This window comes from Pteropus medius, unplaced genomic scaffold (genome assembly GCF_902729225.1).
Source record: "Pteropus medius unplaced genomic scaffold, Ma_sr-lr_union100, whole genome shotgun sequence".
In the NCBI taxonomy this organism is placed as follows: Eukaryota; Metazoa; Chordata; class Mammalia; order Chiroptera; family Pteropodidae; genus Pteropus; species Pteropus medius.
This window is the reverse complement of record NW_024352784.1, coordinates 6,577,855-6,604,897: the sequence shown is the minus strand read 5'-3', so window position 1 is coordinate 6,604,897 and position 27,043 is coordinate 6,577,855. Positions and strand designations below refer to the sequence as shown.

At 52.8% G+C, this 27,043-nt stretch overlaps 2 protein-coding genes across 2 annotated transcripts in view; both read right to left on the bottom strand.

Annotated features, from left to right (window-relative positions):
• Positions 1–18,547, bottom strand: part of MYO7A (myosin VIIA) — an 87,321-nt gene extending 68,774 nt beyond the window's left edge. Inside the window, exons 1-2 of the mRNA XM_039848328.1 lie at positions 18,501–18,547; positions 16,761–16,824 (exon numbers count right to left, since the gene is read on the bottom strand). Of these exons, the coding sequence (XP_039704262.1) occupies positions 16,761–16,778 (18 nt within the window). The 5' untranslated portion in view covers positions 16,779–16,824; positions 18,501–18,547. The remainder of the gene's footprint in view (positions 1–16,760; positions 16,825–18,500) is intronic.
• Positions 18,548–21,089: 2,542 nt separating this feature from the next.
• Positions 21,090–27,043, bottom strand: part of CAPN5 (calpain 5) — a 51,913-nt gene continuing 45,959 nt past the window's right edge. Inside the window, exons 10-13 of the mRNA XM_039848115.1 lie at positions 26,407–26,603; positions 25,385–25,500; positions 24,705–24,841; positions 21,090–23,724 (exon numbers count right to left, since the gene is read on the bottom strand). Coding sequence (XP_039704049.1) covers positions 23,542–23,724; positions 24,705–24,841; positions 25,385–25,500; positions 26,407–26,603 — 633 coding nt within the window. The 3' untranslated portion in view covers positions 21,090–23,541. The remainder of the gene's footprint in view (positions 23,725–24,704; positions 24,842–25,384; positions 25,501–26,406; positions 26,604–27,043) is intronic.

Genomic DNA, 27,043 nt, shown 5'->3' with positions numbered 1-27,043 from the left:
GCCCTTACCCTGATGCAGACCATCATCTCTCACCTGGCCCTGCCCCTAGCTGTCGCATCCCCACCCCAATTCCTCATCTCCTGTGAGGTTCCTCAAGCACCTGTATGATCCCACCACCCTGGGGCTTTGAGTGCTTCCCCGGCCCCCAACTCTTCAGCCTGAAATACAAGGACCAGCATGAACTGGATGCAGGGACTGCTGGCTTTTGATCCAGTTACCCCTGTACTTCCAACAACAGAAGGTTGGTCTCCACTTCCCCAAACACCTCGCCGACCCTGCTCAGACTGTTCTCTCTACCTTCTTTCCACCCAGCCTTTGAGGCTCAGCTCAGATATTCCCCAGTTGTGAAGCCTTCTGTGACAACACTAACCATTCTCGCATGTTCTACTTGTGTCATCCCCCCACCTCTGCTGCAGGCCGGGCTGGGGGCCTACTCTGGGTCCCCGCGTTGCCTGGGTCTCCCATTGCAAGGCAGTGGTCACCCTGGGTTGCCATTGTCTGGGTGCAGTTCTGTCCGTGACCTTCCGACTTGCTCCTAGGCTGGGAGCTCCTAGAGGCCAGATTCCATGTCTGCTATACCCCTTCCACAGTGCCTCAAACAGGGACAGGGCACAAATGACGTGGCAGGGAATCTCCAATGGGACTTATGGCCAGCTAGTAACTACTGTGAACCAGGTCTGAATTAGAAGCAGAAGTCCTAATCATGGGGAGAAGGGCTTCAGGTTCCCTGTTCCAATCCCCTCACTGGGATCCGAGTAAGACGGTGGCCCTCAGGGGGATCAGGGACAGGGCCAGTCACTGCCCACAGCTCCAGTTTCCCTGCATTTCATGGCATATCCTGGGCCAGGAGCATTTCAATCCGGGTCAGACCCTCACACAGCTCTCCCCAAGGCATGAATGGGCCAGGTGGTGAGATTAAAGAACCTGCCTAGATTTTCCAGTCCCAAGTGGAACATTCCTCTCTCCTGGGCACCCTATTTCTTGATAAAAATTGATCCAGTTGGAAAATTCCCTCTGCTTGGTGCCTCTTCAGTCCTAGGCCCTGACATGGCCCAGAGGGAGAGGACTTCCGGGCAGGCCATCTGCCTTCCTCATTTGACCCCAACTCTGGTGACATAATCCCCCCCACACACAGCTTGGCACAGAGTTTAGAGGAGGCTCAGCCACTGCATGACTCTGTAACCCTGTGCATGTCACTTTTCCTCCCTGAGCCTCCGCGACCTCAGCTATGAAATGAGAATTAGAATAACAGTCCCTTCTTCTTGGGATGTTGGGTAAATTAATCGATAAATAAAGGCCAATCCTTGTTTTATTCCTACCAAGTCTAAAAGGCACTGGTGCCTGGTAATTGCTCAACCAGTGCTGGATATTATGACTCTCATGCTTTCTGGTTTTACAAAGGAGATGAACGTTCTCATTTGTTCCTCAACAGAATTACCGGCCCATTTCATAGTGAGGAGTCGTACTCAAGAGGTAAAGTGGCTCGCCCAGTTAAATTGCAGAGCTGAGCCTCTCCCCACCCCTTTCCTGCATGACAGGTCTCCCAGCTCAGGTCAGCACCCCTCGGGTCAATGTCCACAGGCATCTACAGCATGGACCAAAGTGTAACGAGGGCAGAAACCGAGGCCTAGCCCTGAAGAGATGCCAGAGAGAGAGAGGGGAGGAAGGAGGGAGGAAGGGAGAGAGAACATGGCCAATTCCAGGGACTGGGGACACTTTGAAGAAAGAGCTGGACTGGCATTGAACTTGGAGAGACGGGGACCACATGGTCTGTAGAGAAAGGGAAGGAGGGGTGCATGTGGCAATGGGAACAGCTTGGGAAAGGCAGAGTGAGGACTAGAACCATAACCTTTCTTTCATTCATTCATTCAGCGAGTCTTTATGGAGAACATTCTCTGGGAAGACTCTGGGGAACCAGATGTGACTTGCCTGGTTCCTGCCCTCAAGCTGAGGGTGTCTGCGGGAAGATAAAGGAATAAAGGAGATGGCCTGCAGAGGGGAGGAAGGCATGAGAGGGAAGGAGAAAGCCTTGTGGAAAAGGAAGCCAGGAGCTCCAGTGTCCCCATTCCACTGAGGCAAACCCAGCCTCCCTAGCCTGCTCGAGGCCAGCCAGTCATGGCCCTCCCCACTCTGCAGCCCTCACTCCTAGGGCCTCAGTGGGAGGGGACCTCTGGGATCTGGTGACACAGTTAGGGGACACCATCTGACATGCAACATGACCCGGGTGAAACTCAAGCCTGCAGGCAGAGTCCCTGGGCCCCACGTTGGGGTTGTAGGCAAGTTCGGGGGGGGCTGGTTTATGCTGCCAGCCCCCCTCCTGTGGCTGCAACCTCACAGTAGCTCTCTAGAGAGTCCTCGACCTGGAACTGACATTGCAGACACTCCAAAGTGCAGGGGACAGAAGTGTGGTTAACAGAACCTGAGCCCCCAAGGTGCCATGAAGGTGTTGGGAGGGGAAACGTAGGCACCGAGGCCAGATCCCGGGTCCTAATCCCAGCACCACACTTGCAGCTGTGTGACTAGTCCTGGTGTGGTCCTCTCCGCGCCCCAGTTTCCCTCGGGGTAACAGTTTCTGCCCTCCATGCTTTCACAGATGCTGTCAGGACCCGAAGACAGAACTGGGTCAAAAGACTGTGCAGACCCTGAGGTAGGTGTCTTTGCCTCCAGCAGAACCTTATGCTCCAAGTCGCTGCATCCTCTTCCTCCTCTAAGAATCCCGGAGGCTAAGACGAGGACTCAATCCCATCTCTATGTCCCTAGCACTAAGGAACTGAATCTTCCTGGGTCCCTCAAGTCCCTGCTAAGCTTAAACCATGTTCTCTGTACCACATCCACGTGTCCCCATACCACGGACACACATGCAATACACATGCACACGTGTTCGAAGGCCCCAGGCTTACCCTCTAGATCCTCATCCAGACCACTCACCTTCCCCAGAGCAGGACCCTGACTTTAGGCCTTTCCTTTCTCTCCAAGGCCCCACTCTGACTACCTACCAACTCATACTTCCTGTGTCCCTTTTGTTCAGGGTCACAAGAAATAAAGGGTTAATCTATTAGGCTGATTCCCAGGGCAGCACCAGGGTGGACGATGAATTCGCATGGTGGATTAACCCAATGGAGCGAGACTAAGAACATTTTCAGATCAACTCTTGCTTTACGGAGGTGTTCTCTGTGTGGGATCACACTTGTGGGTCAATGCCCTGTGAGATAGTTCCTATTAACCCCATCTTACAGAAGAAACTGAAGCTTGGAAGGGAAAGAGGGTTGGCGAAGCTTGCACAGCTAATAAGTGGGAAGGATGAGATTTGAATCTAGTCTGACCCTGATCACCCCTGTGCCTTTGGAGCTCCCAGCTCGGGGCCACCCTCTGCCCCATCATACACACACACGTGACCACACAGACACAGGTCTCTAATACTAAGCAGAGTGGACTGAAGTGCTTTTGGAATTAGAACATGTAAACTGGGGCAGAAGTGGAGGCTCCCTCTCACAGGGGTACTGGAGAAAGCTCCATGAAGGATGGAGTGTGAGAGGCGGAAATGGGGGCACAGGCACCACCTCTACCCGCTTGAGGCAGGTCACTGTCTGGCCCCTTCCAGCCTATGTCCTCCCCAAGGCATGGGGACGGGGGCGGTAGGGGGCTACTCACATTGCCTTCATCGTCCACCACCTGGATCTGCCCAGAGTCGCAAAGCTTCACCACTGCCCCGATGGGCACATCAAACTCCTGCCCGGACCTCAGGTCCATCCAGACGTAGTCCCCCTGTGGGAGAGAGCGAGTCCCAGGACAGGTGAGCAGGGACAGGGCTCGGCACCCCTTCTAGGCAGTCCTGTGCCCTGACCCTACCACTACCAGAGGCTCTTGTGCCAACCACAGGAGAGGAAGGAAAAGTACTCAAACTAGCTGGGAGGCATCTGGTGCCAAGCCCTGGCCTGGTACTTATGCAATGTCACCTACCTCTCTTTTATGGTAGCTATAATGTCCCCATTTTACAGATAAGTAAGCAGGGGCTCAGAGAGAATCACTGAGACCACGCAGCTGGGCAGCTTCAAACCCAAGCCTGTCTAAAGCCCAGCTCTCCCCACAGCTCCACATCCCACACATGTACAGCGGATTCATCGAAGTTTAGGCAGAAACACTGAGACACCCACACTACTTCCCCTCCGTCCTAAAGAGCCCCCTGCCCAGACCACCCAAACAGCCCCTATCACCTCTAAGATTGACTCTTAACAATCGTAGTCAAGGGTTCCTCACAGTCACACTGCTCTGTACCGGGCCCTGTGATACAAGTTTGGCCTCATTGCCTCCTGGCTTGTGGGGAGAGCCCTGACCTTGAGGGGGAAGGGTGTCACATTTGCATCCCCTGCGATGTCTGACACAGGGCCTGGCTCTTACTACATGCTCAGTAAGAGCTCATGGAAGCCAAATCTAAAACCCGAAGTCAGAGAAATGGACTTAGAACAACCACTTTCAGCAATGATGCATTCCACAAACATACCTTGAGCACCTACTAAGTACAAGGCACTGATTGATCTAAATGCTGGGGATTGAGCGGTGACCATAGAGTCTACATTCTATTTGGGAGGAGTCAGAAAACAAACAGCTGAGCGAGTACGTTAACATGACCATGCTGGACAGTGGAGGGCGCTGCGATGGAAATGAGCGTCCCAGCGGTGGAGTACGACTGAGTGCATGGCCGACCACAGTCGCAGTGGCCAGGGAAGCCGCTCTACGGGAGAAATCTCTGAGCCGAGACCTGAACGGCAAGAAGCGACCAGCCAAGGCAGCCAAGGAAAGATTAGGGGTAGAAATCTGGGCAGAGGGAATGACAAGTGCAAAGCCCCTGAGGCAGGAAGGAACAGCAAGCAGGCCATTGTGGCAGGACCTGATGAGAGAGAGGTCATAGAGGCGGCCAAGATCCAGGACACAAAGGCTCTTGTTGGTGTGGAAGTAAGTTTGGATTTTATTCTTTGTGGGTAGTTCCCAAATTCTCCAGGAGGGTAAAAGAATGGTAGGCATCCTAATAAAAACATAACTTACTATCAAGCAGTTAGAAACAGCAGCTGATAAAACTGATTCACAATGAATCAAGCCCATGGGAATGGCCCAGTGGAAACAGCTCTGGGCTATGAGTCAGGAGACCGGGTTCCAGGACCCGCTTGGCCTTGGACAAGTCACTGACCTCTCTGAGCCTCAGTTTCCACATGTCTCCGTGAGGGATGGACTCGGTGGGTCCCAAGGCCAACTCATCATTATTTCAGGCCCCTCCCGTCCCCACTGGAACCAGCTATTTTCCCACTATTTGTCACTATAGGCCTTCACTCCATAGGAGGTTCGCACATGTTAGAGACAGGCTTGCTCCAAACCCAAGCTTTCTCCCGGAAAAAGTAGAAAACACTGGAAAGCCTCTGGAAAGGGAGGAGAACTCACATGATGACTGAACATCTACTGTGCCCGGGCTGCGTAACTGCTTCCATAAACCTGTCCCATGGAACCCTCACAGCTTCTTTAGTCCCAAGCCCAAGCTGCACTTTCTACTACACTCCTCACCGACTCTAAGTGCCAGCCCTTGGACCACCTGACACACCCCTGCTTGGGCTCTTCTTCTCCATCTGCCCCCTACCCCATCTTTCCATTGACCGGACACCCACCATTCTGTCCAGACCCAGAACAAATAGCAACTCTTCCCTGGCCCCTCCCCGCCCCCTCCTTGCCCATGGCTTCCCACCTTCCTCCTCCTTTTCCCCAGTTCCTGAAGAGTTCATTCATTCACTCAGCACATATTTGCGAAGAGCCCCCTGTGAGTAGGTCCTGTTCCAGATTCTGTGGACAGAGCAGTGAACAGGCAGCATGCCCGGAGAAGTGAGGCAGACCCAGCTGGAGCCAGATGAGCACAGACATGGGCAGGCACCAGGTCACACAGGCCCTGTAAGCCATGGACAGGAACTAGACTTTCTTTTAAGTATGACAAGAAGCCATTGGGGGGTTTTAAGCAGGAGAATTACATCATAGATATACATTTTCAAAATTTCACCCTGGCTGCTCTGTGGAGAATGGGGGTACCCCTCCTTACAGCTGGCACCACTTTGGATCATCACCATCTACATCCATTCCCACTAGCCCGCAGCCCCCTGAGGACGGGGCTGGGTCTGAGTCTTTCATCTGTGACTCTCCAGAGTCAAACACAGAAAAACAGAATTTGTCACTCAGTGAGTTGGGCATGGGGGGGGGCGAGGAGGGGAGTGTGAGCCAGGGGGGGTGCAAGGCCACGGCACCAGTACATTGCTCTGCGCTAGCTCACAATTATCCCCACAAGGAGCCAGGTTGTGAGTTAGATGCTTCCCTATAATTAACTTTCTCATTGAACCTCACAATAATCCTTAGGCAGAAGATTCTATTTCCACTTCATCTCCTCAAGGAAGTAAAAACCCTCCAAGCTCGTTTCGTGGTAGAGTCAGCAATAAAGCTCAAGCCTGATAAACTCCAAACCCAGCACTCTCCCAACATGCCCTGGGGCCCGCCCTGAACCCAGCTCTGTGAGTAGAATGGGAAGCACTGATAGGGTCCCTGGTCGTAGATGACTTGTGGGCCCAAAAGGCAAGCTGGAAGCTTCAGCTGAGGGCAGGAGGAGAGCAAGGGTCTTTTTGAGTACCTGTCTACCCTGACCCCAGCACAAAACCTGGCACACAGAAAACGCATCCCACTCAGGGAACAGAAAAATGACCTCGTGTCAGCAGGAAACAGAGGCTCAGGAAGGCTGAGAGAGGAGCTCAGGACCACATAGCAAACAGAAGTGACTAGAACTCTCCCTAACTGAGGACTGACATCGGGAGGGCAGTGAGTTAACTGTCTCTGCTCTAGCTCAGAACTTGAGGAAAGAAGCTAAAATGACAGCTCAGAAGCTTCAGAGAGAATTTCCCCTGAGGGAGAAAGTTACCATAGTCCCAGGGAAAGTCCATCAGAATGCAGCCAGGTCGGAAAGGTCTTCATTTCACAGATGAGGAAACTGAGACCCAGAGAGAGAAAGGAACTTGGCCACAGTGGCCAATAAGACAGTGAATATCTTCAGGGCAGAGCGTAAACCAAAACAGCATAGGTCAGAAGTCACTGGTTGGGTGAGGGAAGGAAGGGAGGGAGGAAGGAAGATGTAAAAGAACATGACACATTTTTTTAGGGGCAGGAAGAGGGAAGAGAGGAAAGGGACACCAGACACCAGCCCCTCACATCCCCATGGCCAGATTCCAGACAGTTTGTGACTGCTCCTGGCTCCATTTCCACCACCCCACTGGGAGGGGCACTCCACTAGGGACTTCACCTTAAATCCAAAATCCAGTTGTGATATGACACATGCCTCAGTGTGGCTGTGTAACTTGGGGCAAGTTTCAGCTTCTCTGCTGTCACGTAAGTGGCTGGAGCAGAGGGTCTCCCGGCCCGAGAGCGGTGATTTCCTAGAATGGGGTGTCTAAAAGTGCACAAGGGTACCCCCAAAACCCTGGCGGGCATCCCCACACACAGGGAAGCTGGCGCACATCCATGGTGAATCCATAGTTAAGAGATCTGGGTTCAGGTACCAGTTCTGCCACTAACTGTGTGACTTTGGGTGTCTCAGTCTCTCTGGGTCTCGGTGTTCACTAGCCTTAAAATGGAAGAAGTCCATGCCTGGAAAGATGAGAGAGCCATGCAGATGCAAGTTGGCCTGGGTGTCTCCACCTTCCCTTCCAGGTATAAGCCCAGCATCCAACCAATATTAACTCCTCAAGGGGCCTTAGCCTTTGTGCCTCTCCCTTCCTCTAGAGCAGGGCCTGGGGCTCAGTCCCTGTCTGTGGAAGGAAAAAGAGTCTGTTTCAGGCCACTTTTCCCCTCTAACTTATCCTCACAATCACTCTGGAACACTGGTTTTATTAGCCCCATTTTCACAGGTGAGACACGTGAGCCAACCAACTTGCTGGGGTTCCTGTGAGCAATAAAGTGCCCAGTTGCTAACCTAGGGGAGGGGACCTTCGGGCCATGCTTTCCTTCTGCCAGTCACAGGCTAGTCCACAAACGTCTACCGAAATCCCCGGGGCATCTGTGGGCTCCCTGCTCTGGACAGAGGTGCAGGCAGGGAAGCCCTTTCTGGGCCCAGGCCTATCCACCTTGGCTGAATACAAAAGCTTCCCGCCCAGGGAGCGGCAGCCAAGGACAGCAGGGAATCAGGGACCACAGTCTGAGCATACACTGGGGCTTCAGGACCCTGGGGTCCCGCCAAGGGTCTCAGGCTCTGCTGGCCAAAATCCAAGGCCAAGGTTCAAAGCAAGGCCCTGGCTGCAGTTGCAGCTTCTCCTCCAGCTCAGACTCAGGCTCTGGCTCCCAAAGGTGCCCAGGTCCCCAAGAAGGCTCCAGAGTAGAGGCCTCTGCGGAGAAACTGAGGCCTTGGCGCAGTCCCCAGGGCGCGCCCTCCCCTTCCCGGCCCGGGCCTCACCGGCATGACCGCGTAGGTCTTCAGCGCCTGGTTCAGGCTGCGCACCAGCGCCCACTTGCCGGGCTGCTTGGCGCGTTCCTCAGCTGGGGCCACAGGGTTGGAGGGGGAGGCGGGGTCCGCGGGGGCCGCGGGGTCTGAGAGGTGGGCGGGGGTCTCCATGGCGCGGAGGTTCTGGCGGCGGCTCCTGCGGCGGCGCAGTTCCGGCTCCCTAATTCACCTAATCTGGTGCGTGCGGCCCGCGGGGAACCCTAAACCCGGCCATCTGCCGCGGGGCCATGGCAACGGCGGCTTAGGTGACGCCCGCGGGCGGGAACGGGGAGGGGGTGCCTGCGCCGCCCCGGCCCCCTCCCATTTCGGCGGGACCCCCCAACACCCCAACATCGTGGTCCTGGCGTGCTTCTCTGGGACCGCAGCAGGTGGCAACCGAGCTGCCGCCCTCAGTGTAAATTAGACACCTGGAACCTCATCTTGACTGTACTTTTGGAGAAAATCGGTATATTTTCTATGAAAAGAAATGAGGGGATGTTATGGAGTAAAACACAATAAACTCTGTGAACTTTTAAGACCGAAGGAAAAGTTCTTCAAAGATCTTTTTAGCTCACTGGCTGGTTCCGGGGAGTGAAGGCAGATAAAACTCTTGGATGGGGCTGTGGGGGGCGGAAGGGGGTGGAGGCGGAAAGCCCTTGAAAAGTCTGTCTCCGGTCCTCCCCCAGCCTCCGAGGTCAGCCAGTCTATCATCTCCAGCCTGCAGGGGAGGCACCGAGTCCTGGGGGAAGGAGGTCTGCTGGTTCTTGAGTACATCAAGCAACCCTTAATGTCTCAGAGCTCACCCCACGGTAGGCGCCAAGCTATGCTCCTATGTGTGCTGGAGGCCACACAGGACTGGGCACCTGGCTCACATCCGTGCTGGGCCGGCAGCCACAGCGGCCGCTGTCCCACTCGAAGGTGTGGAGTGCCCAGGCCCTGTGACTGTCCTCCCACCCCCGCCTTCTCTCTCCTCCCTGTTTATCTTTACCTTCCTTCCTTCTTTCCTCCTCCCTTCTCTTCTCTCTTCAAAGCCTCTTGTTCCCATTTTCGGTCCTCGGCATTGTCTGGAATCCTGAAAGCCCACTTCTCCCATCACAAACAAGCAAACCGCTGCAGGGAGTAGGGGGAATGGCCAAGGAGACAGTGATGCCTCACACAGAACTCAGAGCTATCCCCTTGGACCTGAGCTTCCTTCCACTCCAACACATGTTCCAGCCTTAAGGACCCAGTGCTTTGCCACCCAGCACAAAGTGGACTAACTGCAGTGACTCCCACCCACTTCCTGTGCCCCTCTAGGGACCCTGTTCTTAGGAGGGGTCCTTCCCCCAGTCAAGCCCAGATCAAGCATACCGACCTCAGCCTACTCACCCACAGGAGTCCATGGGAACAGGAATCAGACACAGGGAAGTGCTGCTGAGGCGCTTCCAGCCATCCTTCCACCTGTCCATTTAACCAACTTCCACAGGCTCAGACTAAAGCCCAGCTAACACTGTTCTCAGAGCTCCCAGCCTGGGGTCGGACAGACTGGGAGCTCCCAGCCTAGGGTTGGGCAGAAACAGATAAGGAAGGCACTACTAGATAGGGGACACATTAGCCCTGGGGAGACAGAAAAGCATGCCACTAAGAGGTTGAACTCTGGAGCCAGATGGCTTAGGTTCAGTACAGGCTAGCCACTCACAAGCTGTGTGACCTCAGACAAGTTCCTCAACCTCTATATGCCTTTGTTTTTTCATCTATCAAATGACAGGATTAAACAGGCTAATGTATATAACTCACTCAGATTGGTGCCTGTTAGAGCAAATGCTGTATGAGTGTTGGTTAACTGAGCAAGTCATGTTAAGGGCAGAACCTGGGTATTGTGAATTTTTAGGTAGACATGAGGGGTAAAGGCCTTCCAGAAAAGGGAACAGCAAAGCACAGAGAAGCAGAAAGAATAAGGAAGAGATGGTAAAATAAGTCTAGTAGATAGAGAGAAGTCCCCTGGGAGAGACCCAGTACAGGATTGAGAGCCTCCTCTGCTAGGCACAGACCTACTGCTCAACCCCTGAACCCCCTGTGCCCAGGCCACCCTGAGCCGAAGCTTGGGAATAGGCCCTTTCCTTGCAGGTGGCCTGTGTACCAGGTCTGGGAAGCAAGTCTAATGACCCTGTGACCCACACTGGCATCACACCAGACCTTCTCCCAGAACCAGGGCTCGCTGCTGCTCCAGCCTCATCTCCTGCTGCCCTGACCACACAGAAGAGGGCCTTTGCTTATCCTACGTCCTTTGCCAGGAATGCTTCACCCCAATACCCTGCTCATGCCCCCTCACAGCCTCCAAGGTTCCAATGAGCCATGTGCCCCGTGGTCCCCACACCCTCTCCCCACTATCTTTTTTTCTGTACTCCCTTGGTGCCTCACACAGATCCATGGTGCTGTCCTCACTGTACCACTATCCAGTCCAATTTTGGCCACCCATTTTACAGATGAGGAGATTGAGGTTCAGAGGTGATGAAGGAGACCTACCCAAGGATACATAGTAAGTTGAGACAAAAAGCTTTTAGAAAATAACTGTGCCATCAGTAAGTAGTATCAGTGAAGATGGCAGAATAGGGAACTCCAAGAACCTATCACTCTATGGAAACACCAAAAAAAACAAAAACAACAACAACAAAAAACTACTTTACTAAAACTCTAGAAAATATTCAAAAGTTTATAGTAACCAATGGAACATTTAATGAAGAGAAAGGTGCTGAAACCCAGCAAGAAAGCTTTGTGGTATTTTAAGCTACCCAACCCTCTTCCCCCTGCCTTGGTGGCGATCTTGAAGATGGTAGCCTGCATCCCTGGTGTGAGTTCTTGGGGCCAGAGGGAGCAGAACAGACCTTGCTATCAAAGGATTATGGTTATTTTAACCTGTCTAGAGTTTCCCTGAAGGAATATGGCAAAGGGCTTGCCTTTATTTCCCTAACAGGGAACTCCTCCAGGGCAGAGAAGTAGCTATGGAGGGCATTGGTCAAAAACATCCAAAGGCAAATGAATTACCCACTGCTGCCTGGGAGAAAAATAAACAGATGAAACAAACAACAGGCACTCCGAAAAAGCCTGGAGGAAAGGCAGGGGAGTGAGATGCTTTGGGGGAATAAGGGCTTTGAAAAGCTCCTGCATATGCTGGGGAATCTAGAAGACCATGTACATGCCCAGGGTGGGAAAAATGTTCAGAAAAAGTCTGAGAAGACCCTAAGTTCTTATCTTCAACTGACCTTCAAGCTCCACGCAGACAAGAAGTGAAGGCTAAGGCAGAGTTCCCTGACGGAGCATGGAAAGCACGCACCAACACACACACAGAACCCATTTGCAAAGACCTAGAGTTTTGTTTTGTTTTGGCTCTAAATGTTTTAGAGACTGCACTGAACACACACAACAAAGAATATAGCCTTCATGAAAATAGTTTAGACAAGTCACTAAGCAAAACTACAATTCACAACAAGCAGCAACCACAAACCTTGAGGAGAGGGGAGAATTTGACTTCCAAAGCTGTCGCATTATAGTATTAAAAACGTCCAGTTTACAGCAAAAAATTATGAGGCATGCAAAGAAACAAGAAAATATGGCCCATTTACAGAAAAGAGGAAATTAACAGAAATTTTTCCTGAGGAAGCACAAACTTTGGACTTAATAGACAAATACTTTAATCAAGTGTTTTAAATATGTTCAAAGAACTGAAGGAAACCAGAACAACATCTCACCAAATAGAGAATGTCAATAAAGAGACAGAAACCATAGAAAGAGACCAAATAGAAATTCAGAAGTTGAAAAGTACAATAACTGATATGAAAAATTCACTAGAAGGGTTCGATATCAGATTTAAAGAGAAGAAGGAAGAATCAGCAAACATGAAGATAAGTTAATTGAGTTTATCCGATCTGAGAAGGAGAAAGGAAAAAAATTTCAGAAAAATGGGTAGAGCCTGTGAGACCGCATATGCATATTGGGAGTCCCAAAAGGAGAAGAGAAAGAGAAAGGAGAAGAAAGATTATTTGAAGAAATACTGGCCAAAAACTTCCCAAACTTGACAAAAGATATAAATCTATAAATTAAAAGCTCAATAAATTCCAAGTAGGGTAAACTCAAAAAGATCTACACTAAGACACATTATATTCAAATTGTCAAAAAACAAAGAGAGTCTCAAAAGCAGTGAGAAAAGATGACTCATTATATACCAAGGATCTTCAATATGATTAATATATAACCAATTTCTCTTCAGAAATCATGGAGGCCAGAAGGCAAGAGTGTTGAAAGAAAAAAAAAAAAAACTATCAAACAAGAATTCTATATCTGGCAAAATCATCTTTCAAACGTGAAAGAGAAACTAAGACATTTCCAGATAAACAAAGCTAAGGGAGTTTGTCACTAGTAGGCCTGCCTTACAAGAAATGCTAAAAGTTGTCAGCTAAAATTAAAGGACACTAGACAGTAACGCAAAGCCATACAAAAAATAAAAGCCTTGGTAAAGGTAATTACATAGGTAAATATAAGCCAGATTATTGTTATTTTTAGGTTGTAACTCCTTCCCCCCTCCCTTTCTCTATGTTATTTAAGACAAATGCAAAAACAACAATTACAAATCTATGTCAATGGGCACATAGTGTATAAAGATATAATTTTATATATATACATATATATATATATATATATATATATATATAGGAATCAAAATAGTACACTGGGGAAAAATCAATTAAATACAAAAGAAGGGCACCTAATATTAGAGGAATTGAGGGGAAAAAAGATGTGACATTAAAAAATAGCAAAATGGCAGAAGTAAGTCTTTAAATGGAAACGAATTAAACTCTCCAATTAAAAGGTGAAGGTTCACAGAATAGGTTAAAAAAAAAAATCTAACTATGTGCTATCTATAGGAGACTCACTTTAGATCCAAAGATACAGATATGTCAAAAGTGAAAGGATAGAAAAATATATTTCATGCAAGTAATAATCGAAAAAAGCTGGGATGGCTCTACTAATATCAGACAAAATGGACTTTAAGTCAAAAATCGTTACAAGAGACTAAGAAGGACATAGTATTTTAATAAAAGGGTCACTCCAACTGTTATCAACAGTCCACAAATTTATCTTAAAAATTCTCTTCACCTGTGAATCCAGGCAAAGTACATCCTGTCTCTACTCTGGCCCTACTATGGGTCTGGAAATCATATTATGACATACTAAAGAACAGCTGCTCTCACTGTGGTCCCTAAAGGAGCAGGCCATGTACACCACAGATCTCTGGGTTCTTGCAAGCACTAGCTGGCCTTGCAACCTAGGGCAAGTCCCTCTACCTGAGACCTCAGTCCCCTATCTCTGCCTGAGGGACTATCAGAAAAGTCTCAGAGACTTCCCTGACACCACCCACCCTCGCCACCACAGGCAGGGCAAAAGTTCCTCCCATCGTAGGCTCCCTCCCACTCCACTCCATCACCAGGGCTCCTGCTATCACAGGGCACCCTTGCTGTGTCAATGAGCCACTTCTCTCTTTCATCTGGTAACTCTTCTAGGACCAGGAGAAGTAGATTCATCTCTGCATCCTTTGCGCCCAGCCTGGTACAGAGAAGGGGCTCAGTGCCGCTTTGCTGAGTGGGTGACTGAGAACGTGGCTATAAGAGGTGGCTTTTGGCACACTGGGAACCTCCAGGCACCACCACCCCGCTCCTGAAGCCATCAGCCCAATGGGTCTGCCCAGACCACCGCAGGGCCCCTGGGAAAGAGCACAAGTTCTGCAAACACCCCCCAGCAGGAGCAGTCTGACCTCTCCTCCCTCAAGCCCTGTGCCTGTTCCAGTGTCACAACCCTGGGCCCTGCACTGCAGCCCCCTCCCAAGGTCTCCTCTCCCTGCCTGCTGTTCCCCTCACCGTCATGGCTCCCTACCCCATGTGGACCTGCCCAGCTTATTTCTAAAGGACCCTATCTGGGCTTTAGTCTCTTCATCTGTGATATAGTCGTGAAGATCCCTATCTCATAGCCCCATGGCGATAAAAAGGGACCATGAATAGAGAGTGCCTAAGGACCAATGCGCATGTTACTTCTGAAGAATTAGAACTCTCAACAAATGAATAAAATTCTCTTATGACTGAAGAGTTTTGGATCCTTTGTCCATCTTTGTGAAGGTGTCTCCTGTGTCTGGTACCTCATGGGGGCTCAGAAGGGGAGGGAGCGAGGATTTCTGTCACTGATATGTCCCACATGGGGATACTCTATACATTGGAAAAAAACATTGTTTTTTGAGGTTTCCTTTGAGGTTTCCTGAGACTTTTATCTCAAATAAAGTGAGAGAGAAAAGAATGGGAAATTCTCATACACAGGAACACTACTAATATGATTTTATTAGTAATATCCGTCATGGCAGCTAACCTTTAGTGAGCTGTGTCTAGCATTGGGCTAAGCAATGTTTGTGCCTTATGACATTTCATTCTCAAATATCCCTTTGAAGTAGATACCACTGTCCACCCTAGCCCCTCAGAGTAAATAAGGGTGTAATGAGCTCCATCTCTGAGTGGGCTGCTGCCAGGGCTAAGGAGACAGTGGGGAGCAGGATGAAGTCTGTCCCCATTTCCAGGCTCATGAGGAGGTCCCAGGTAAGCAGGGGAAGAAGGTGGAGTGATTGGGACTCTAATGTGGGCAGAGCAAAAAGGCTCCCAAAGGGAGCAATGGCCATGGTGAGACCTGAAAAGAAGTCAGCTGGGAAAAGGAGAGACAGAGCGCTCTGGACAGAAAGACCAGGTGTGAGAGGGCAGGAAGGAGTGGCAGGAGGAGAGGAGGAGGAAGGCAGACCTGAGAGGCAGGTGAAAGAAGCAGAACTTTGAATCCTTCATGGCATTTTATCTTTACAACTGTCCTGGGAAAGGAGAGTTTTGTCCTCATTTTACAGATGAGGAAACAGAGGTTCAGGAAGGCTGAAGAAACTCCCCAAAGTCTGCCCACTCATCCACAGCAGAGCCCAAGGGAGCCCAGGTGTGTGGGCTCTGCCTACGCGTCACGTGCGTAGCTGGCCAGGTCCCCAAAGCTGGGACTATTAGAGGAACAAAGAAGTAACAGAAATGTACTTTCTGTGTAAGGAGTGGGCAGAGCCTCATCCACTTGCAGACACCCGCTCCCAGCAGAGGCCACCCGCAGGGTGAGGTAGGCCAGTATTCAGAAGGGGTTGTAGGGGGAGAAGGGACAGCCTCAGAGGTCCCCTGCAGGAAAGCACCCTTGGAGGGCTGTGTGTGGCCCGGGCCCTCCCTCTATGGGGCTGCGCATGCTCCCACCCTCTCAGCCCCACTAGCAGCGCAGGCCCTGGCACGCAGCAAACGCTCAGTGACAGTAACTTGCCTTCTCTTATTGGTCCTGGCCGTCCCTGATGGGCCTTTAAACAGACTCTTGGGTCAAGGGGCCGAGGGGCTCTAGAAGTGTTCTCCAGTCCCAGGATGGAAGACTGTCCATCCCAATCCTGTGCTGACGCCTGCCTGCTCACATGCACGACACACACGTTCACACGCAAACGCAGCCACACAGCAGGCTGCCCGCTGGCCTCTGATGGTCCCAGAGGACGCGAAGCCACTGGCTGAGCCCCCACAGCACACACCCGCTCCAGCCCCAGGGCCTGGTTCCAGGCCAACCTGGCACAGGACCCACATTCCTGGCTCTAGAGACCAGGAGCTCATTAGAGCCTCAGACTGATCACGAGGAAGGGCTGAGGGTCAGGGGCCACTGTGACCCTGGGAAGGAAGGAAGGCTGAAGGACTCGGCCAGGCAGAACCTCTGCTTTTTCCATATTACCACATGGGGCTCCAGCTCTGGCCATGTCATCCCCCACTCACTGCTCCCAGTCAGGCTCAAAGCCCTTCCTGGTCTGGCTTCGGTAGACCAGTTGCAAAGCCCTCGTCCCTTTCCCCAAGGGCTTTCTTGCATTTGGGACTTTGCACATGTTTTTCCACTGCCTGAAATGCTTAGGGATTCAGAAACATATGTCAATAAATAATTTCTACCCAGTGGAGTGAGTGCAGTGAGAAAAGAAGCCCCAGCAGGCATATCAGAGAGAGTAGTTCTAGACTGGGCCTGGCACAGTCAGGGAAAGTTTTACAGCTGGGTTTTGAAGCATAGATAGGAGTTTTCTGAAAGAAAGGATTGGGGAAGGTGTCCCACATCAGCATATGAATGAGAGAATATGGTATGGGGCAGGATGAGTCACCCAGCGGGGTTATTCCCGGCACAGAAAGATGAAGGCCAGTGGGGCGCAGGGAGGACTCACCTGCTGAAGAATCACCATTGTCCTTTGTCAGATGCTCCTGTTTCCCACTTGGCCAGACCCGGTTCTGCAGGAGGAAAGACCATGTCAAGCCTCTGAGTGCCTGCAGTGGGCAAGGGTCACCTGGGCTCCTCCCAAAGGCCCAGCCCTTCCTCCCTCTGGAGAGCCCTCCCTGGCTTCACTCTCTCTGGCCACAGATCAGCCTGTGTGACCTGAGCCTCAGCTGCCATCACCGGCTTTATTGCCCAGAGCAGTTGAGCTCTTCTTTCGGTCACTCCATCTGGAAACTCCCAAAGGACTCCTAGAAAGTAGCAAGTCCACCCCCCCTCCAGAGAGGGACCAAGACTTGCCCAAGGTCACACAGCAGGGCAGGCAAGTTCAGGACCAAGATTTGGTCTCAGGCCTACCAGCTCAGAGCTGCCCCAGGAACGTGGTAGCAGGGGTAGCCTGGCCCAAAGGGAGGGTTATGGGTTAAGCATGCCTAAACCCTTCCAGAACAGCCACTGCCCACAGGATGGGAGCTCTAAATGTAGCTTTTAAGTCCCAGCACTACATAGCTCCTGTGGATTTTCCAGTCTTGCCTCTCAGGCTTTTTTCCTTCTCCAATCCTGCACTGAGGCCACCCTCAGCACTCGCTGATCCTGAAATGTGCTAGCCCTTTTCATACCCCCTGGCCTTTGCACACACTGGCCCCTCTTCCTAAAATTATGGCTAGTAAACTCCCGCTTGTGCTTTGCGGCTCAGTTCAGATGGTACCACCTCCCAGAAGCCGTTCCTGACCATCCCCAGGCTGCCAAGAATCTTGATATATCTCTCTTTCCAGCCCTGACTACATGCATTATGCTGTCTGATCAGGGTCTGTCCCTGCCTCTGCCCCCAAAGTCGGGGAGCTGACCCAGGGCAGAGAGTGGGGTTCAGCCATCACCTCACACAGCACAGGGCTAAGCCCAGAGACGGCTCAGGAAGGACTTGCGGGACTGAGTGTGGTGCTCCAGGGCAGCCCCAGCCCACGGGCCCTGCCTGAGGCCCCTCTGGCCTCCCTCCTGCCCCCCAGGATGAGCATCAATTATTCACAAGGCCCATTCAGAGGCACTGGGGCATTTGATCCTCTGCCCATGACACTGCCTGACACCTGAGCCCTGACCCCTGCCCTGGAGCTTTGGGACACAGCAGGCACACAGTCCTGGAGACCTGCACCCAGCCTGAGTGCCTGGCAGGGAAGGGAATTGAGCAAGGGCCAGCAGGCAGCCGCACCAGGGAGCTATGTCTGAAGAGGATGCCTGGCCATCATGCTGGCATCCTGTACCAGCGTGAGCCACGGGGAGCCAGAGGGCAGAACCAGGGTTTTCATTAAGAGTCAGAGTTTTGGAAGGAGGTGGTAAGGGCATAGAACTTCAGGGCCATACATAAGGGAAAAACTGCAAGATGACAGTTTTTTCTAAGAATAAGAACTAGTCCATGTTCGAGTTAACTGCTTTTCAAATTGACAACAGGGAACATAGAACTGCATTTATATTTTTAGGCCATCCCTCATTTACTTTGTCACCATAGCAATGCTGGCTGATGAGAGTTCATATTCCCATTGTGCAGATGGAAATTTTGAGGCACAGAGGAAGGAAGTGACTTATCCGAGGAGAGAAATAAAGATTGAGAGTGTCGGAGAAAGGCCAAAGGAGACAGAGACATAGAAGACCCTTTCTATCTCTCTCTCTCTCTCTCACTCTCTCTCTCTCTCTCTGCCACCTCCAGCAGGTCTGCTCTCCTGCTCCAGCCCTGGGCAGACACAATTCCATGGACACCATGACCCTTGGCTTTTCCCTTCTCCAGTGTATAAGCCTTCATCTTTCCGGGCTCAGGAGTTTCATTTGATGGTTGCTGTGGCTGAATCCCCAAAGGTGGCAAGAGGCTCAGACCAGGAACAAGTGGCTGTGGGATCAGAGGCTCCAAGGTGGCACAAGCCCATGTCTCCCCTGGAAGTCCAGGAAACCCTTCTCCCAGTGCCCAGGACAGCAGGTGGCCCATGCTTACCTGGGTCCCAGCTGCCCACTCTCAGAAGCCCACCGCCTGGGTGCAGCTGCCACCTGCACGGAGGGCTCTGGAAGCTGGGGTCAAGGGTCTGGGGCAATCCGTAGATACACGACTCCTCTTCCTCTGACTTGCTCAGGGGTCTCTCTGGGTCTTTCAGTTTTTCACTGTGTGATTCTCTCTCTCCTTCTCAGTCTCTCCCTTTCCTTCCTGCCCAGGTTGGCTGTCCAGCCTGCACTGCTGCCCTCTTCCCCATCCAGAGCCTTCCCCCAGGAGGCGGAGTCGGAGGGGCCTCCACAGTCTGGGTGCCATGACATCAGTGTGGGGGATGGGTTGTGCTGTCCAGGGCTCTGTGCAGAGCACTGGCCACCAGCGGGAGGCGGGGCACCAGGATCTCTCTGTGCTGTGACCAGCATGGGACCCAGGCCGGGGCCACCCTCCCCAGCCTCATCTGCCTCCTGTCACTTACAGTGACAATATCTGCTCTCTCAGCACCTGTCTGGGAACTTCGTCCTGATCCTACTTGGTCACTGATTTGCTGAGTCTTGGCCCCAGCCTCCCCTCTGCTAATCCTGTTTTCTCCTCCATAAATGGCTGTCAAAGACTCTGAGAGGCAAGGACCAGGCAGGGAGCTGCAAGCACCCCCACCCCCCACCTTCCAGCCCTTTGTCCACCCTTCCTGCACGCACAGCACCCGCGCCCAGACCACTCCCTGAGGGCTCCCCTCAGATGTGTCCCCTGCTGAAGCTCGAAGCTCATCACTTCGCCACTGCCCCACAACCTGTTTTGGGGTGGAGGGCGGGGAAGAGATGTGTGTTGTCTGTAATCATTCAGAAAACTTTCTCAAACCAGCCGAATTGGAGTAACACTGCTTGTACCAGGGAAACACACACATTGAAGTGAACTGTGTGATTTTTTTTTAGGGGGAGATAAACAAGGAGGAATAAACAAGATGTCTGTTATTAGCGTTGGCAAAGACAGTACCATTGGGGACTCCCGGCTGAGACCTGGTACTTTGTCACCACCCTTTGCCTACAGCCACCCTGGCAGCTGCCCAGTCGTGTGGGCTTCTCCAGCGGCAGCTCTAGGCTGGGCAGAGGGAGGTGCTCTTTTGGATCCCCAGCCTCTGTAACAGGCGCAGGTCTGCAGGGATGGGACCACTCTAAAAGATGGAGTGCCCACCCCCCATACATGCGCCAGTGGGACCTAGAGGTCCAAGTGCGCCACCTGCTGGGCACAGGCATGGCAGCCAATAGCGCCTCCTTGGGAGCAAGGCTGGACATCCAGCCTCTGCCTGGAGCAGGAGGTGGGAAGTAGGTGACAGCCTCTGCAGGGGCCAGGGCTCCCTCTGACCCAACAAGCCCGACCCCTGAGGACCTTTGGCTGCCAGAGCAGGCTTGGCCAGGTGGCCCTGACGGGAGTTGCTCTGAAGCACTGTCCCCACTCCTGGACAGGTACCTACCACTCCTCCAGACACCTCTCTTACTGAGTCTCCCAGGCTGACAGGCAAGCAGTGTCAGCCCTACACAGCCGGGAAAACTGGGTCCCCGTGAGTGAGACGCTTGGGGCCATAGGCAGAATGCAAGTCTGAGCTGTGAGGGATGGGCGTGGAGCAGTGTGGCGTTTGGGGGCGTGGGGAACGTGGTGATCTCCAGACGTCTAATCAGCCACTACTTACTCAGCACTCACTAGGGGCTGGGCTCTATGCTAAGGTGGGCACAGAATTCATAATGCCCTTTTCTCACAATCCTATGGGAAAATCTAGGAATTGGCCTTGATTCGTTTCTCTCACTCCTCAACCCAACCCAGTCATCACTGAGTTCTGTCCACTCTATCTCCAAAATATATCGAGAGCCGTTTCTCCCCACTGCTACCCCTGGCAGGTTTTCTGGCTCAAGCCTTCATCTCACAATTAGATTGGGGCTAGGCCTTCCTTCCCAGCAGGCTCAAAGAGCCCCAGCAACTCCCATGCTGCTTACCAGTAATTCTCTGCATGGTGTTCGTCCGGATCAGAGTATTTCTATTTGTCTTCTCCACCACTTTGTAGACCACCCCAGGGCAGGGCCTGTGGCAAGTCCCCTGCATCCCTAGTGCCTGGGATGGGGGTTAGGATAAGGCCAGCTGAGGGAATGACCGAATGATCTCAATGACCTCAGGTCATGGATGCACTAGGCAGGCAGTGGGGTCCACCCTCAGTTGTAATGCCCTAGTCTTCCCTCACATGTCTCTCTGACAGTCCCCCTGACCTGGGAAATATTCTCTCCATTGTCCCTTACCCCCAGAGGGACAGACAGACACTGGAAGATCTTTCTGGCATATGGTTAACATTTATTCTGAGAACAGAACAGGTCTCCACTCCCCGACCCCACGGTGGGCCTTGAGGGGAGTGCAGATCGGGTGGTATGGACCAGGGGCCTTGCCCATCTGCGAATGGGGACTTGGAGGCCCCTGTGAGCTGAAGAGTGCATCAGAGGAACAGAGCGATTATTCTCCCCACCTACCATCCAGTCCCAGCCTGGAAGAACTCCTACCTTGCCCGTCCCATTCCCAGGATCTCCTGGGGACCAGGGATCTCTACACAGCCAGGAGCCAGCCTGGCCCACCCAAAGTGGCAGGAGGCAAAGGTAGGGCTGCTGAACAAGTTCTGTTGGTGGTGGTGGGGGTAGGGGTGGCAGGGCCCAGCCCCCAGGCTGAAGCCCACACGTCTGCCAGTTGGTCCTGGTTTGCCATCCCCCATAGCCCAGGAGGACAAAGCTGAGCAAAGGCCACATGTCTGCCCCAGAGGCCTCAAGCTTATCCAGCCTTTGCCCCTCCACCCTGACTCGGGAGTGTTCATTTGAAATAGACACTGAGAAATGATTACATGAGTGTGTACAATGTGCACGCATACAGAGATACATAGAGAAAGGGTATGTTTTTGCCCTTATTCAGCACTTGTTAGTAAGAGTGCTGACAAACAAGAATCATTGGCCCCACTTTGCAGAAAAGGAAATCGAGGCACAGGAGGTTTAAGTGATTTGCTCCTGGTCATGGGCAGAGTCCTGGCCCCAGGCCCAGGTTCTCGGTGAGAAGTCCTGGCTTTATCAGAAGGAGTCTTCTTGTCCTCCTTGTCATTCAGTTCCTGGCCCTCACATGGCCCCTCAGGGCCAGGACCTAGGAGTGGAGCCGGCCATGAAGTGAGGAGGCAAAGTCAAAATCCAGCACCTCCAACCAGGACACTGGACCAAACAGGCAGATCTGGAGCCAAAAATTCAGATTCCCAAAGGAATTCTCAGCAAGGCCACAGGAATTCCTGTTCTTGAACCAGCCAAACTTTATCATTTACATCTCTGGTCTGAAGCCTGAGAAGGGCGCAGAAGAGACCCTAGGCACATCACAGCACTGATGCTTGCCAAGAACACAGTTGCTGCCAGCTTGCAAATCACCCAAGCACAGAACACTCTCTTCATCCACCTCCAGACCTCCTCTGAGAAGGTACGACTTCTCCTCGTCCCTCCCTAAGCGGAATCAAAATAAAATCAGAGGACCACAAGAACGGGAGCTTAAGCAGAAAAACGGTTTCAGGCTTTCAGTTTTCCTTTAAAACCCGCCGGTTAAAATTGATAGTTTCAAAACAGAAAGAATATAAAACACTGAGACTAAAAGGAACATTTTGGTCCAGGCAGCGAGGAGAGAGCTGTGGCCTCCTTGGTCGCATCTTTGGGGGGAACGTTGGTGAAGGGGCTTCCCTGGTCAGGCGATGAATTTATTTATCTTTTGCCAAGTCCAGTGGGTGACCTGACCCCGGCGGGCCTGACACCACCAGCCCAGAGTCCCTTCTCCCAGGAAAGTCTTGCAAGGAAGGGGGGCCTGGGAGCATATGTCTTCCTCTCGGGTCCCCATGCCCAACCCCAGGCCCCTGGCACTAAACCAGAAACATTTCTTCTGGCATCAGGACAGTGAAGACAGAAAGACATCCTTCCTCTCCACCACTGCCACCACCTCTCTAGGGGCCTTAAACCAGAGGCTGGGGATGAGATTAGAGCCTAGAATGAGAAGGTAGCTACAGCTCTTCTGGGCATCTGGACATCTGCCTGCGATGACCTGAGAGCAGAGGCGAGGCTCAGGACAGATGCTGAGTTTTCCAGAGCTGCAGCAGGGGCCCAGCTCCGCCTGGGGCCGCATGAGTATCGTTTATTCACTTGGCAAATCTCTGTTGAATAAATAAATGGATGGGCGGGTGGACAGGATTAGAGAATGAACAAATGTCACCTGCACATTTCCCAAATTCCAGCCTGAGCAGGAACCCAGCAAGAACCATGAGTCCTTTCCAGGTGGATAGAAAACCAGGTATCGGTGACACAGAAAGCAAGGTCTAGGACACTTGGGCAGGCCCAGGACAGGAGGGGCAAGAGTGGGGCTTGGGGATGTGGCAGTTTGTGTGTAAACAAGTGACATCTGATTGGCACTCCGTCGGCAGACAGCAAGGCCTTGGGAAAACGTTTTCAACGGACAGAGTTCCCTAGCAGTGGTGACAACTGGAGTAAAGAGGGCTATATAAATCTCAGGCAAGAAGACTCCTCCATGAGAAAGGAATGCTTTGGGGTCCTCAGGACACTGAGGCCCAGAGAGGGGCAGAGATCTCCCAAGGTCACACAGCAAGTCAGTGGAAAATCTGGGAAAAGGGCCCCAGCATCCTGGCTCCCAGGTTAGTCCTTGGCCTGGTTGGGGACATGCAGATGGTAGTGAGAACTGCGTGGGCCAGGTGGGTGGGCAGGTATCAGACAGCCGTGAGGGAGGCACTGCTGAGGATGTGCACAGCAATGGTGCCTGGCAGGTCGCTGGGCTGCCGGCTACTTCGGTCTTGGAGGTGGAGGGTGTGCAGGGCCTGGAGGTCATCCGAGTCAGCCTTCAGGCGTACCTGGCCCAGGAACTCGTCCTTCAGGACTCGGTGGTTCCAGACCTGGGAGGAGACAGAGGATCGTGGGGGGCCATCTGCAAGACCAGGAGCATAGGTCTGTGGGGCGTGCTGGCGGAGTGTCAGGGCCTTAAATCCCCTTCCTGCAGTGCCAGCCCGGCTGAGCAAAAGGAGCCCTGCATTGCCTCCGCCCCACCATGAATCTCGGGCTAGGCCCTGTCCCTTGGGGAGCTTCAGGCTTTCTCCCCTCTGTCAAAGCTCCCTTCTACGTATGAAGTTAAGTCTGTTACTACTAGCTCTGCAGTTGACTCTGAGTAACTTTGAAAAGTGACAGACCCCCCTGCCCTGGTTTCCCCATTTTTAATATGAGGGTATCAATGTACCCTAAGGGCCCTTCTGGCCTCAACATCTATAGGTCCGTGATTGGAACCAAAGGGACCCCGTGTTAGGAAAACCTACAGCGCCTCCCCTGGGGCACCCACATGTTTGTTTACAGATGGTTTCTCACCCAGAAGATGGTGGCCTGGGCCCAGGGGACAGAGGGCTTCATATTAATGAGCTCAGAACTGTCATCCACTGACCACCTTGGCCTGGGAGGGGAAGGGAGCCCAGGCACAGAGCCAGGCTTTCTGACTCTGCTCTCAGGAAGCAGCCGCCACGCCATACACCACCAAGTGCAACTTTTCCGGGTGGGCCCAGTGACAGGGGGATTTAAGGAATAACTCACAAGGCTTTGGGGCAAGGTCGGCAGAGATGACCACCCTCCCTGACCAAGGAGAGACTGACCCTACTGGGTCTCAGACACGCCAGCTAAGCCAACTTGCCCACCCCACCAAGGAGACTCTGGGGCACCAGGAGGGGCAGGCAAGAGAATTCCCAAGACCACATCTTGTGATGAACAGATGAACCGGAACCGAGCATTCCTGGGTCTCCATCAAAGGTTCTGCCACCCTGGGTCCAGCTCCTCTGAACGGGGAAACGTCAAGCTGGGGGCACGAGAGCAGCCCCAGGATAAGCAGACTCACCTGGACAGTGATGGGCTGGCCCGGCTTCTTGCGGTAGAAGATGCCTTTCACGTTGTACTCGGGTGTCGAGGTGCCCTTCTGCACAGCCGAACGGACTTTGTCCCCCTCACACTTGATGATCACATAAGAGTTAGCCCCTAGGGAGATGGAGGAATCAGTGGGGTGAGGGCTGGGGCTAGGGCAAGGGCCTGGATGGGACAGATATCTGGGAGGTGAGATCCCAGGGCAATCAGAACCTAACCCGTTTCCTAACTTCCAGAGACAGGAGGGGACACACTGGCAGTCTCAGGCCTCCAGACCTTCACTCATGCTGCTCCTCCTTCCCAGAGCACCCTTCTGCCCTACTCCACTTCACCAGGTTTCATACCTTAATACCTCCTCAGCCTGGAGGAAGGCCACTCCCTCCAGGAAGCCCTCCCTCAGCTCTCCCAGCTTCCTGGCCCTGTACTTGACTGCCCCACCTCACTGGAATGGCCAAAGAGCAAGAGAAAGAGCCTGTTCCTCTCTATGTGTCCAGCTTCATCCCAGGGCTGGGCCCGAGTGGATGCCAGGGAAGGACTGTTCAGTGAGTGAGAGCAGGAGAGCTCTGGAGGCTAGGTGTCTGTAGCTGGGGAGAGGCAGGAGCCATGGGGCAAACTTCCTGGGGAGGTGGGTGGGGGGACTTTTCCAGGTAAGCGTACCTGTTGAGGAGTCCTTGAGACCAGCAGCCCCCAGGACATGCACCTGGGTCACCTGCTGGGGGTAGCCACACAGGGAGCTCCAGCAGGAGCGGGGGGGCTCATCCAGGCACAGCTCCCTGGTACAGAGCAGAGAAAAGGGAAGTGTTCACGGAGGGAGGCCATGAAGATGGAAGGTGAGGGGGCTTCAAGAGTGGGGAAGGGGAGAGGGGCAGTATTTAGTCCTGACGTTGCTCATCCTGGGCAAACCTCCTGGGCTTCCTGCCGTTCTATCCTCACCCAAGGGTGCCCCATCCTTCCCCAGGGGAAAAGCAATTTACTGAGCACCCACTGAGTGTGCACCAAACCCTCTAGTGGGATGTTACAGAAATATTTCTAATCCTCACAAAGCCCTGGAAGGTAGGTGACAACTATGCCCATTTTATAGATTAGGACGATTGGGCTCAGCAGGGGAAGGGACCTGCCCACACAGCTGGTGGAGCTTAGGCTGGCGAGACCAAGGTCCACTGGTTCCACCATATGAACCGCCTTCTGGTCTGGGATATGGGCAGGCAGTACAGAATCTGGGCTGCCCGCCCACATGGGAAGGCTGTGTGGGGCCCACGGGGTCTGCACCCCAGCAGGGATGGGATGGTTTGAGCAGCCGCCGTCGCCCAGCTCTACTGCTGGTTGCAAGACCCTGGAAAACATCCCCAACCTCAACCCTCAGTTCTGATCCATAAAATGGAGGGGACGAGCCTCCCAGTCAGGGTTCGGGAAGAGCAAATAAGATGAGTGAAAGCGTCTTGGTGAACTGTGAAGTGCTGTGCACATATGAACTGTTCCTTTATGTGGTCAAGAGGGGCTGGAACAAGAGAACAGGGGAAGGGAGAGAGAGGAGATGGGTGCTGGCGTCAGCCCGGGGAGCCTGGAGCCTGGGCTCCACGCCTGGGGCAGACGCTGTGCATCTCTGGGCCTCAGGTGCCAGGCCAGCCTGGTGCAGACCTCGGCCCACCCACTCTGGCCCTGAGCCAGCCCCCGCGCACCGGCAGTTGGAGGGCACGTCGGTGAAGACTCGGAGCAGGAACTGGCCAGTGTGGCCTGGCTCAAAGGTGGTGGGGATGATGACGTAGCGGCCCTCGGGCTGGTCCGTACGCAGGAAGACGCTGCGTGAGTTGATGTAGATGGAGCTGGCAGCCCTGTGTTGCAGGCGGTGCATGCGGTACTGGCGGTTCTCCTCCACCTGCAGGCAGCGGAGGGGCTGGTCACACGGAGCCTCCCCACCTCCACCCCCACCCCACCCATATCCCACATCTCTCCCTCACTGCTGTGAAGAGTGATGAGACCCTCTTACATGAAACACCCCAAACAGGCAAAAGTAGATGAGTAGATGAGATGCCTGGGACAAAGTGATAATGCCTAAAGGGTGTGGGGTTTATTTTTGGGGGTGACGAAAATGTTCTAAAATTGATTGTAGTGACAGTTGCACAACTCTACGAATACACTAAAAGTCACTGTACACTTTAAATGAGTGAATCGTATTTGAATTATATCTCAATAAAGCTAGTTAAGGGGAGGGCATAGGAATCCCCCGATGACAATATCCATGGGGTTTCTGATTATTGCAACAGAACCAAGTATCACTATCTGCCCGGGTCACAGCATGTGTCCATGAAATGACAT